General features: G+C 41.9%; 1 protein-coding gene across 1 annotated transcript in view; it reads left to right on the top strand.

Moving 5' to 3' along the window:
• RANBP17 (RAN binding protein 17) overlaps positions 1-13606 on the top strand; it is a 258082-nt gene that overhangs the window by 30216 nt on the left and 214260 nt on the right. The window contains exons 9-12 of the mRNA XM_026660855.2: positions 3054-3173; positions 4362-4508; positions 5574-5746; positions 9171-9364. Of these exons, the coding sequence (XP_026516640.1) occupies positions 3054-3173; positions 4362-4508; positions 5574-5746; positions 9171-9364 (634 nt within the window). The remainder of the gene's footprint in view (positions 1-3053; positions 3174-4361; positions 4509-5573; positions 5747-9170; positions 9365-13606) is intronic.

The following is a 13606-nucleotide window of genomic DNA, read 5'->3' as shown; positions in this document are numbered from 1 at the left end:
CATCACTCGATCTGCTGGCAATGCCCCTACTTATACAGCCCAAAATGCCGTTAGCCTTCTTGGCAACAAGGGCACACCGTCGACTCATATCCAGCTTCTCGTCCCCTGTAACTCCTAGGTCCTTTTCTGTAGAACTGCTGCCTAGCCATTCGGTCCCTAGTCCAGGGGTAGGCAACCTGTGGCACTCATACTGCCCGGGTCCTCGCCACCAGTCCTGGGGGCTCTGCATTTTAATTTAATTTTAAATGAAGCTTCTTAAACATTGTAAAAACCTTATTTACTTTTCATACAACAATAGTTTAGTTATATATTATAGACTTATAGAAAGAGATCTTCTAAAACATTAAAATGTATTACTGGCACGCAAAACCTTAAATTAGAGTGAATAAATGAAGACTCGGCACACCACTTCTGAAACGTTGCCGACTCCTGCCCTAGTCTGTAGCAGTGCATGGGATTCTTCCGTCCTAAGTGCAGGACTCTGCACTTGTCCTTGTTGAACCTCATCAGATTTCTTTTGGCCCAATCCTCTAATTTGTCTAGGTCCGTCTGTATCCTATCCCTACCCTCCAGCATATCTACCAGTCCTCCCAGTTTAGTGTCATCTGCAAACTTGCTGAGGGTGCAGTCCATGCCATCCTCCAGATCATTAATGAATATATTCAACAAAACCGGCCCCAGGACCAACCCTTGGGGCACTCCGCTTGATACCGGCTGCCAACTAGACATGGAGCCACTGATCAGTACTCGTTGAGCCCGACGATCTAGCCAGCTTTCTAGCCACCTTATAGTCAATTCATCCAACTCATACTTCTTTAACTTGCCGGCACGAATACTGTGGGAGACCACATCAAAAGCTTTGCTAAAGTCAAGGAATAACACGTCCACTGCTTTCCCCTCATCCACAGAGCCAGTTATCTCATCATAGAAGGCAATTAGGTTAGTCAGGCATGACTTGCCCTTGGTGAATCCATGCTGACTCTTCCTGATCACTTTCCTCTCCTCTAAGTGCTTCAGAATTGATTCCTTGAGGACCTGCTCCATTATTTTTCCAGGGACTGAGGTGAGGCTGACTGGCCTGTAGTTCCCTGGATCCTCCTCCTTCTCTTTTTTTAAAGATGGGCACTACATTAGCCTTTTTCCAGTCATCCAGGACCTCCCCTGCTCGCCATGAGTTTTCAAAGATAATGGCCAATGGCTCTGCAATCACATCCGCCAACTCCTTTAGCATCCTCGGATGCAGCGCATCTGGCCCCATAGACTTGTGCTCGTCCAGCTTTTCTAAATAGTCCTGAATCACTTCTTTCTCCACAGAGTGCTGGTCACCTCCTCCCCATGCTGTGCTGCCCAGTGCAGCAGTCTGGGAGCTGACCTTGTTCGTGAAGACAGAGGCAAAAAAAGCATTGAGTACATTAACTTTTTCCACATCCTCTGTCACTAGGTTGCCTCCCTCATTCAGTAAGGGGCCCACACTTTCCTTGACCTTCTTCTTGTTGCTAACATACCTGAAGAAACCCTTCTTCTTACTCTTAACATCTCTTGCTGGCTGCAAGTCCAAGTGCGATTTGGCCTTCCTGATTTCACTCCTGCATGCCTGAGCAATATTTTTATACTCCTCCCTGGTCATTTGTCCAATCTTTCACTTCTTGTAAGCTTCTTTTTTGTGTTTAAGATCAGCAAGGATTTCACTGTTAAGCCAAGCTGGTCGCTTGCCATATTTACTATTCTTTCTACACATTGGGATGTTTTTTTCCTGCAACCTCAATAAGGATTCTTTAAAGTACAGCCAGCTCTCCTGGACTCCTTTTCCCCTTATGTTATTCTCCCAGGGGATCCTTCCCATCAGTTCCCTGAGGGAGTCAAAGTCTGTTTTTCTGAAGTCCAGGATCCGTATTCTGCTGCTCTCCTTTCTTCCTTGTGTCAGGATCCTGAACTCGACCATCTCATGGTCACTGCCTCCCAGGTTCCCATCCACTTTTGCTTCCCCTACTAATTCTTCCTTGTTTGTGAGCAGCAGGTCAAGAAGAGCTCTGCCCCTAGTTGGTTCTTCCAGCACTTGCACCAGGAAATTGTCCCCTACACTTTCCAAAAACTTCCTGGTTTGTCTGTGCACCGCTGGATTGCTCTCCCAGCAGATATCAGGGTGATTGAAGTCTCCCATGAGAACCAGGGTCTGTGATCTAGTAACTTCTGCTAGTTGCCGGAAGAAAGCCTCGTCCACCTCATCCCCCTGGTCTGGTGCTCTATAGCAGACTCCCACCTCGACATCACCCTTTTTGCTCACAGTTCTAAACTTAATCCAGAGACTCTCAGGTTTTTCTGCAGTTTCATACCGGAGCTCTGAGCAGTCATACTGCTCTCTTACATACAGTGCAACTTCCCCACCTTTTCTGCCCTGCCTGTCTTTCCTGAACAGTTTATATCCATCCATGACAGTACTCCAGTCATGTGAGTTATCCCACCAAGTCTCTGTTATTCCAATCACATCATAATTCCTTGGCAGTTATTATATGGAATGGAAAAAATGGTCTTATAATGGGAGGTGTTGAGCAACCTGAATAGTAAGCGGTGCAACAGCCCTGGGAAGAATCCTTCCAAGTAAGGGAAGACGACTGGTCAGGCAGCAGAGATTTGCTTTTTTAATTTTACAATTATTTTATTAAAAAACAACAACAACAATGAGGAGTACTTGTGGCACTTTATGCCCAAATAAATTTGTTAGTCTATAAGCTTTCGTGGGCTAAAACCCAGATGCATGGAGTGGAAAATACAGTAGGAAGATATATATAGCAGTACATGAAAAGATGAAAGTTGCCTTACCCAGTGTGGGGGGTCAAGACAAATCAATTAAAGTGGGCTATTATCAACAGGATGAAAAATCACTTTTGTAGTGGTAATCAGGGTGGCTCATTTCAAACAGTTAACAAGAAGGTGTGAGTAACAGTAGGGGCAAATTAGCATGGGGAAATTAGTTTTTTTTAGTTCTTGTAGTGACTAACACGGTTAGTGTACAGACTAACACGGCTACCACTCTGAAACCTTTCTTTTTTTAGGCACTTTCCTGTTTGGTTCAGTTTGCTTCTACAAGAAGATCTTTATTTAGCAATCCAGAACGCGCCAAGTATCTTGGGAATCTAATCAAAGGAGTGAAAAGAATCCTTGAAAATCCTCAGGTATTTTTGTTTTTTAAATTCTTTGCAAATGTTAAAATTATTTGTGAATTTCTATGCCCTGTCACAACCCTGTTGCCTCTCTTCATCCCTCATGACCGTCTTCCAGAGGCCTTTCTTTAAACTTACATCCTTCTCCTCCTTTCTTAACCAGAAATCATTTTGGGACACGGTTCGTACAAAATAAGCTATGCACAACAAAGCTGTCATCTGTTAAATTAACAATGTTTGAAGAGGCGTTATGCCCTTGTCTTGGCCATGTAGGAATAAAGACAAGAGGCAGTGGAGGTGGTTTAATTAGTCTGCACCTTTTATTCACACAACGTATCTGGAAATACCTGGCAATAAATTGTACAGTGCTGGTCATCATTCTTTCCTTAATTGTTTCCAGTTATTTGGGAGGGCTGCCGTCAGCCCTTCTTCCCAACCCGGTCCCAGCCAGCCTGTAGCTGGGACCCCACTGCCTTCCCCTCATGTGAAGGTTAAGGGGGACTGAAAAATGGGGGTGGGGGGGAAGGGTTGTTTTCCTGCTATACCAGACATTACAAGTCCCAACCTCCCTTTCTCCAGCTTCCCTTAGAAGATGCCTCCTTAAATCCACTTCCAACTCCTGTTTATCCCCTCTGTAATGAGTACCTGCACTCGACACTGGCCACACTTGCTGCTTATTTAGTTGTGACATCTTGACCTAACCACCTTACCTATCTCATGAGCTGACTTGCTGTGGGGAAGGCTAAAACACTCCACTCTGCCCCAGCTAATCTGGCAGTGAAGAAAAAATTCCTTCCCAGCACCAAATGAAAAAGGGGCTAGCACAAGCCCACAACTGATCATAAAATCTGGTTCTGCTCTGATCCCATGAGTGGGAAGGTGGGTGTTGCTAATCAGGGATTGAGAGAGAGCAAGAGAATTCTTTCTGGAATGCATGGGTATAAATACCCTGTTCCTTCCCTGGTGCATATGGGGGTGAGTGACCGTCCCTGGTCCAGCCACTTCCTGTACCCCCCTTGGCTCCACTGAGGGAAATGTGTCCCCCTCTTTCTCCCTATCGTCACCCAAATACCGTAGGGACCCTTAAAGGATCCCTGTCCTCTTTTTCCTACTGCCCAAAGAGTCAGTTCATTCAGTTGCTGTGAGCATATTAGGTTAGTCTGGTGATTTTAAAAAACTTTGTTTCTTGTATAATTTTAGGGTTTATCTGATCCAGGTAACTACCATGAATTCTGTCGTTTTTTGGCTCGACTAAAGACAAACTACCAGTTGGGAGAACTAGTAATGGTGAAGGATTACTCAGAGGTTATCCGATTGATAGCCAATTTCACTATTACTAGTTTACAGGTAAGGATATATACAGCCTTAAATCCTTGACAGATGTGGGATTTGGTTTTTGGGATTTTTTTGTTTTGTTTTGGGGCTCGGTTTGTATTCAGCTGATGTTATTTTACTTGAAAATGTACTTTGTTCCACGTTTGGCAGTAATGTAACTTGGTAAACTCTTCAGCCCTGGGCTCACGTCTTCCTATGTGTTTGTGCTAAAGTGTCTAGTACAGGGGTGGCCAAAATTATTGACTCTCTGAGCTACATATGACAATCTTCAGATGTTTGAGAGCCCCCGGGAGGCGCCTGACGGGGCTCGGGGCTTCAGTCATGTGGGGAGAGGGGTCTCAGGGCTTCAGCCCTGCTCCCGCTGAAGCCCTGAGCCCTGGCAGGTGCGCCCCAAGACCCTTCCCTGCTAGATAGAAGCCAGAGGTGATGCGTGGGAGGAGGCACAGGGGTCAGATGCCCCCCGCCAGATTTTTGCCAGAGTTTGATCACATGGTGCCACTGGCCCTCTCCCTGTACAGCAGCTGTTAGAGCCAGCAAGCTGGAAGCTGTGGCCCTGGGGAGAGACAGAGGAGCTAAAGCAGCGGCCCTCCCTGCAGCTCCCAATTCTTTGCATCTGCCTCTTCACAAGGAGTTAACACCTGGGAGCTGCAGGGAGGGCCCGCTGAGGGTAAGAAGGGGTGTGACACCAGCTGTTGTGGGGGGAACCTTTAAATTGTCCCCCCCCCACACTCTCAGCAGGCACCGGTCGTCTCACACAGAAGCTCCTAGATGCACCATCCCGCTGCTAGGCAGAAGCCCTGAGGGCCCTCCCCCCCCCAAGTCTGGTAGGCAGAGAATGGGGGGAGGAGTGTCCACAAGCTGCACTTTAACTGTAAAAACAGCCAGATGCGGCTCACGAGCTGCTGTTTGGCCACCCCTGGTCTAGTATAATTCAGTGGGGCCTTGATTCTGATTGGGGTATTCGAGCACTTCCTAAACGTAAATAATACTAGTAGTAAAGATAAGATTTGTATGTTCATAAATTTTCACACTGGGATAAGATATGCTCTAATTAAAATTACATTTGTTTCTTTGTAGCACTGGGAGTTTGCTCCAAACAGTGTTCACTATCTGCTAACTCTGTGGCAGAGAATGGTAGCATCGGTACCTTTTGTGAAATCAACAGAACCACACCTCTTAGATACATATGCACCAGAGATCACAAAAGCATACATTACTTCGAGACTGGAATCTGTTCCTGTAGTTATAAGGTAAACCTTCTTCAGTATAAATAGAGCTTTGCAGTTTTAGAGCACTGATAAGCTGGTACATTGTTCTTTCTGTGGTGCTTTTGTTTTAAAATCAATAAAACGTAATGGCATTTTTCTCACGTCAGTTACATTAAATTATATTCATTGATGTTAGTAATCACTCCTGTTTTACACTGTTGTGAGATCAGAATTTGGCCCAGTGTCTTAAAAGCAAAAGCAAAAATAAAACTTGAGTTCAAGTTGCTTTTTTTTCCAGAGCCCCCTTATTTTATAAAAAGATCCTTGCCCGTTATAATCCAATATCTAAAATATTTTTGATGCTGAGCCTCTTCTGCCATTTATGCCATCAGAGCAGGAGTTTCCTAGGGTCCCTCACTACATCAGCAAAGGAAGGCAGCAAAAGGAATCCCACCTGTTAATGAAAGGGTAGGAGAGAGTAGCACAAGATGAGGTGGCAGAATTATTTTAAAGTGTGATTCTGCTTTGAAAAAGGACTGTAAAGAAGTCCCTTTTTACTCAGCACATCTGATCCCTGTTGTATTCGAAGTTGTAGTTGCTCATTTTAGTACAAAAAATAAGCTATGAGCTGTTTTTAAAATATATATATATTTATTCCTCTGTTCTCCACAGGGCCAATACAGCTAGGAGAGAGTGAGGTGGATTCTATTCCATTTCACATATCATCAACAAAATTGCTAACTAAGTTCCACTTGCAGAATCTCTTTTGTTGTTGATGTGTGAACTGGAAGGAAGGCCGCTTTACTTTGCAGGGCTTGCAGTTAGGCAAAAAAACCTTTTACTCATAAACTGAGTGCATTCTATCCATAACTAACTCTCTCACTCACAAAAAAATGAAACACCAGTACATGTTTTCTATAGTCACTTTTCAGAGAATAACTGTACTTTTAAAAAAATTGAATAAAAGGGTTGGTTAACGTATTTCTGTACTAAATGCCATGACAGCTTGGTTAATGAGGTACAAATCTGTGCTGATTCTGTATTATTTTTGCTTTGCAGTACACGTTTAAGTGAGTACTACCTTCATTTGCTACATAGATTTATGCTTATTGTCGCAGCTAGTAATTTTATTTACTGACTTGATGGTTTATAGCCAAAATCCCTTTTATATTTTAGACAAATTTACCATACGATCACAGCAAATAAAACACCCAAAGAAAAAATGTGTTTTGAATGGCTAAAAATGTTTAATACTTCTTCAGGGGTCTCTATGCATTCCCACTTGCAGGATCTAGTTCTTCTAGTGTCAAGCTGTGAAACTGTATAATTAAGCTTTGTCTCCTGTGGGGTGCAGTAGAGCTCTCATGCTAGGATGTTGTCATCATGTCAGTCTGTATGAGGAAGATCACTACCTCAGCCATCTCAGTTCCTTTGCTGCAAGACCTAAGTGAAACTACTTCTCAAGTCTGCAAGCATGTTAGCCTATCTTTTTATAGTGAGTCAGTCAGTCAGTCTTATTAAAGTTAGAATAGACGGGGCCACTTGCCTTGGATTATCCCCTAGGCTGTGTCAGGTCCTGAACTCCGTATGGGGTTGAAAAGATGTGCCACCTGCTCAACCATCTTTCCAGAGACAGATGAACATGTATGGTGCCTACTGTGCCTGGGACAGGCTCATAGTCTCCCAAGAGACAGCTTGCTGTACTATCTCTCCTCAGATGAGGAGGAACAGAAAGTTAATACGGCAGATGCACTTGGCTTCCTTGGACTATCCTAACATTCCTTTGGGAGTTTTGAGGTTCATCTCTTTGCTGAGGTCTTCTGTAAAAAGATCTGAGATGAATTTTGCTGCCCCAGCTTCATTGCTCTCCTCATTATCAGGCCTCAGATTGACCTTCCTGAGGCAAATGCTTACTTGGGCTGAGTCTCCTGGTTGATACTGTCCAGTGCTGCATGCTCCATCCAAACAGGACTGCTCTGGCACTGCAGTCTTTGTTGGCACCAAAAATTTCCTCAGTGCCCTCCCAGTCAGCACTAGTCAACATCACTATTGAGAGACAGGCTTCCAGATCTCCTCATGATCCTGTTCCAGGGAAGAGAAAAGAGGAGGAAGCATTCTGATCTGTGAAAGGAGCCTAAGGAGAAAAAGAAAAGGAGGCATTGTCTCCTCTACTGATGCATGTCCGCTGTGGAGACTGCTTACCTGTTTTGACATCACTCTTGGCACACCCACTAGCTGTACATCTAACAGTGGGGAAGGAGAACATACAGGCAGACATCCTCAGCAGGAAATCTTACAACCAACATGAATGGTCCCTAAATGAGGTAGTATCCTCATTATTATTCAGGTATAATCAACCACGAATGCCCAGTGTCCTCTACTGGCACCAATGGTCACAGAGATAAGAAATCTTTATCGGATGCATTGCTGCTGAATTGGAGCAGTCCTTTCATAGCCTTCCTTAGATACCCAGAGTCATAAGGAAAATCAGAGAGGACAGAGTCAACATCATATTGCTAGCACAAATGTGGCTGTGGCAGTACTGGCACGCTGTTCTGTCCAGAGAACTGTTGGTTCAGCTTCCGTTATGCCCTGACCTCCTTTCTCAATGGCAAGGGTGTTTTTTTTTTTTCATTTATGGCCTCTGCACCCATTATAGCGTTACATAAAGAAGTCATTTTGAGACCTCACCCCAGCTTTATATCTGCGGTGGTGTCAAATTTTCATCTGTCCCATTATATCTCCCTTCCTGTTTTGTTCCTCAGTTCCCAGGCTACCCAGGCTTCTGTGCTTAGATGTTGAGCTTTGTTACTCCTTAGCCAAATAAACAGTATCTCTTGGCTTAAAGATGTATTCTGCTAGGGCCAGAGCTGCCTCTGTAGCTGTCTGAGACTGCTATTGTAGAGACTTGCAAAGCAGCAATATGGAGTTCTGCTTATTCTTTCATTAAGCATTATTCGTTGGACTTGGCATTGGGATCTAATGCTCAGTTTTGTAAGGCATTATCATAGCCCATTTTTGCCTAGAATGTCTTGTTCACAATCCTCTAATAGGAGCACTACTTGCTACTTTCTCATAAGTGGAAATGCATTGAGGCCCTTGAAGAAGAAAGCGGGATTATTTACTAGTAACCATTTTTCTTCAAGAGTTATCTCTGTGCATTCACATTGCTCATCTGCCTTTCCCCTCTGCCTCTGAGTTCGTTGTATTTCAGGACTCTGTAGGCTCGGGAGAAGGATGGAGGTGGTTGGGGTGTGTATGATCCTTTATATAGATTATATAGTTTAAGACAATGATGACATTCCAGCATGAGAATGCTAATGGACTGACCAGAGGACACAACTTCGTTATACAGTCCTGTAGCTTGATGCTGGAGATGCTAGTTATCACGGATGTGAATGCACAGAGGCAACTCTTAAAGAACAATAGTTTTTAGTAAGTAACCCCTATTTTATGTGTATTGCAGAGATGGTCTGGAAGATCCTCTGGATGATACAGCTACTGTATTTCAGCAGCTGGAGCAACTCTGCACAGTCAGCAGGTGTGAATATGAAAAGACCTGTGCACTTCTTGTACAGTTGTTTGACCAAAATGCACAAAACTACCAAAAGCTATTGCATTCTTCTAGTAGGAATCCACTAGAAATCACAGTCCAAGAAGGTTAGTATTTATTTCATTTATGATTGAGACTGCATTGTTCTCTGTTATGTGGACTTGAAATGATGCAAAATTATCCATCTGTGTATGAGAAGGAAGTGTGATCAGGTGGTCTGAGTACATGTCTGGAAAGTGGTAACTCTTGAGTTCTAACCCAGTTAGAAGGCAGTGGGAGCTGTGAGAACCCATCACTTCTGAAAACCAGGCTTTACATTTCTCAAGTTGGATACCTGAAAACTGAGGGACCGAAACTTGACAGCCACTTTTGAAAATGTAGGCCTTAACTTCTCTGATTTGGCTGCCCCATCTGTAAAATAAATACACTAATTATCCTTACTTCCCTCTGAGTTTTGTGAGGATTAATTACTAGTATTGGAAAAGCAACTTAGCTATAAAGAGATAATGTATGTAAATTGTACAATATTCTGTCCTATGTAATGTTATTACATAGATTAATTATTCCTATCTGTGCCTTGTTTAACTTGATCATGTAAATGACTAACTCTTTCCTAGTGTAGCTGTTTTATAGTTATTGTATCTTTATATGACTGAATTGAGTTTTTTCCCCCCAATACAGCTGTTCTTTTACAGATGAAATATTTTGGATCGGATATTGCCATTCATACTGCTGCTTTTTGTTGACATATTGAAAATGCGGAGTTAAATGTGGGGGCCATTTTATTCTAACTTATATAATTCAGGTGGTCTGACTCTTTCTCTTACTTCCCTTCCCTGTATGCACCTGTCACTTCCCCTTTGTGGTCCATTAGCAAACTTGCACTGAAAGGCAGTTTTCTGTTCTCCAGCTGCAGTCTGTACTTCACTGCTGTTATTGGATTCTTCTACGCATAGAGTCAAAGGGGAATGGTCAGTTACAGTAACGCAGGAAGGTTCCATAGGTCGATACTTGGGCATAAGAGAAAGTTTGGTGCAGTTTAATTCTGTATTGCTCCTTGCAGAAGAATTCAGTTTCTTTTCTGCAAACTAAACACTTCTGTTCATGCTGAACAATAAATGTTATATCCCTTAGTTATACATACTTTAATTTAGATGTTTAATGGCTTTTAATGTTACAAAATAAGTTAATATTATATTAAGATCTCATTTTATTATATTGTCTTGCTCTCTGTATCGATGGTGATGCGGTCATAGTTTACTAAAACAATAATCCCCAAGAAATGGGTCATTAACAGTAGTTAACGATTACTTGTGATCTATGGTAATGACTGATTTCTTTGGGATTATTGCTGTTATAAACCATAATTACAGATTATTACAGCAATAATTATTTTGCCAAAGAAAAAAATGTAGTCTAGCTAAGCAGCTGCAAAAGCAAGTGCCCTGAACATTTCATATAGTTGAAGTAGAGAGGAACAGGGAAAACTGTAATGGTAAACTGGTTCTGTGTTAAGAGTTGAAATTCTGCTTTCCACAAATGAGACTGGAGAGAAAGAGTCATCAGAAAAATAGCCTTTGTTTAAATCTGAGCTACTTCCATAAGTGTCAGAGTAACTAGTTTTATGTTTAAATACAAATTGTTGACAAGAGTGTGTGGTTCAAAATAGTGGCTCTGCTGTTCGAACCATGCAGCTCTGAAAAGCAGCTGCTGTTTGCTGCAGTCTTTTGAAATGGCCACTCTTTATTGGGTGGCTTAAGCCTTTCAAGTCACTGGAGCACCTGCTGTTGATTTGGTCATTTTAGCTATGCAGTCCTCTGGTGCTGCTGCTTCTAGATTGGGTAATCCCTGCCCCACTTAAAATTGGCTGCTATATGTTGTGTAATTGCGGAATATTTTTGTGCCTGGGTGTGTCTTTTTTATTTGGCAGTGGGGTCTTTTTTTTTTTTTTTGGTGTGGAGAGGCTTCTTGAGAACCACAAATCTAGTAAGTTATTGGGATGGTCTCAATACTCTCTGGAACCCTTCTTAATAATAACAATAAATAATTTATAATAGAATTATATTCAAATTCTCATAACACTCCTGTGAAATAGGTAGGCATTCTCTCTTTTTTAAAAAAAAAAACAGATGAGTAAATTGAGACAGAAAAATTAAGGCCAAATTTTCGAAAGCATTCAGTAATTATGGTTGCCTCAGTTGTTGCATGTGCAATTTGAGATGTCAAATGTCTGATTCTATTTTTTCAGTGTTGCTGTTCAACTGAAGTGCCTATTTACTTCAGCAGTGTGCAGCACATAAGAAAATTAGGCTGGAGGTGTATCAGGCACCCAAAATCAGTGTTCACTGCTGAAAATTTTGACGTAAGCTACTTGTTTAAAGTCTCACTTAGGGTAGGTCTAGTTGCAGTGTAGACATACCCAAAGAGTCCAAAAAGAGCTGAGTTTAGTGCTAAGGAGCTTCTTGTTCAAATAGCTGGTCTCATGTTCAAACAGCGGGTCATGCTGCCTTCCTAGAGAGGGGCTCTCGTGCAGTGCGTATTTTACCTTCATCGTTCTTAGAAACTTGTAAATAAAATATTTTTCATTGCAATGTTTGGCCATTTGGCAAACATCTTATTTTTTTGCTGCTCCCTTGAATTAGCTTGCTTTTGTAATCATCTTTCTCTGGCTGTGCATTAGCCCCATGCCATCAGTGATGAGTTCAGCAAGTATTTCACAGTCTTTGGAACACAGTTGTCCCCATAGGTGATTAATAGACACCTCCTTCATTGATTCACTAATGTTCTGTATAATTACATACAATACAGTTGGTCAATGTATGATACCACATAGCTTTTTAAAAAACAGATTATCTAGAATCCAGGGGATGTTCTCTCAGATTATATATTTTTAGACATTGGCTAGGTGTAAGTGCCTTAACAGGTTAATAGTTCTCCTTTTTAATTTAAATGTTTCCACAACCATCACAGCAAATCTCATAGATTTTAAGGCGAGAAGAGACCATTAGTCTGACCTCCTGTATGTCAGATTGTAGAATTTCACCCAGTACCTCCTGTATACTGCTCAATGAGTGCCAAATCAGCCTGTGACAGAATCACAAAAATAACACTTATTTCAAAACTACATGTTTGACTTAGTGTGAGGAGTTAATTTTATAATTTATTGAAATAGAAAAAGATACTGACATTTGATACTGTTACTCCAGATTGTTTAGGTACATACTGCAAAATCTTTGCAAAGAATCATTCCCCCTGTGGTCTTCAGTCAGAGGTCCCCTCTGCCAGTGGGTCTGAGGTCATCTGAATCCATCACATCACATCTTTCCTCAAGTTCACAGAGGACATATTGGAAGGTCCAGGATAGGCACATGGGGAGGGGATGAGGGTTGGGGTACAGATGATGGGGCTCCAAGGGCAGCTACTATCTGGCTGCATTGTATGAAAGAACATGTAAGGCTAGGGATTAAAGATAAGTGAAGAGAGACAGTGCCTCCATGCTTTCTTATCTTGGGGGTGTGGGGCAAACCACCATTTCCTTGACCAAAGAATTTTGAGGAAACTCTGTATTGGAGGGGCAGAAATGGGGAATTGCGAAGAAGTGATGGGGCTGAGGAAATGGCCCAGTGAAGGTCTCAGATATCTAATGAATTTTAAAGTAGGTGTCATCAACGTCTCTCCAAAACTGTAAAATTGTTTATTAATGTTCCTTTGTGCCTTAAAAGTAAAAGTAAATATTAGCGTATGTATCACTAAGCTTTATCTGCTGGTGATTTCAAATTCTATTGCAAAAGTTTTTGCAAGATAGTTAAAATATAGATCAGAATGCTCTGTTATAAATACTTGTATTGAAAATCATGTCCCCCTTATTTGCATTCTGTGGTACATTTTAGTGTCTATTTTATCATTGCTTGTGTTCTTCCCATTTCATTATTATCACAGGGTTTAAATGCAGGGCCTGATTTTGTTATTGTTTACATCAGAGTAACGCCACTAATTGAAATGGAGTTATCCCTGATTTACACCAATGTGAGAAATTAGGATCCGACCTTTAAGGCATAGGTGTGTACCTCAGAAAGATTTAGCTGAATGGGCCTGGGCAGCGAAAATTCATTGCCCTTCAGTTCTATACTTTCAGAATGTGTCACTGTAAAACTTGGGGGAAATTAAATGAAGCTTAGTGTTGTATACAAATGAAGAATTCAGCAAAGAATGTGAAACAAACTTTAAACACTAACATTTTTGCAAATTAGAACATGCTATACATATATCAAAATCTCTATTATACATTTCTTAGAATAATTTTTCTCTATACATGCATACTTTTGGGTAATGTGTTTAGTCATGAAGAG

Source organism: Terrapene carolina, unplaced genomic scaffold (genome assembly GCF_002925995.2).
Source record: "Terrapene carolina triunguis isolate 2854851 unplaced genomic scaffold, T_m_triunguis-2.0 Scaffold838, whole genome shotgun sequence".
NCBI lineage: Eukaryota > Metazoa > Chordata > Testudines > Emydidae > Terrapene > Terrapene triunguis.
The sequence above is the reverse complement of the archived record's forward strand: the minus strand, read 5'-3'. Positions and strand labels throughout refer to the sequence as shown.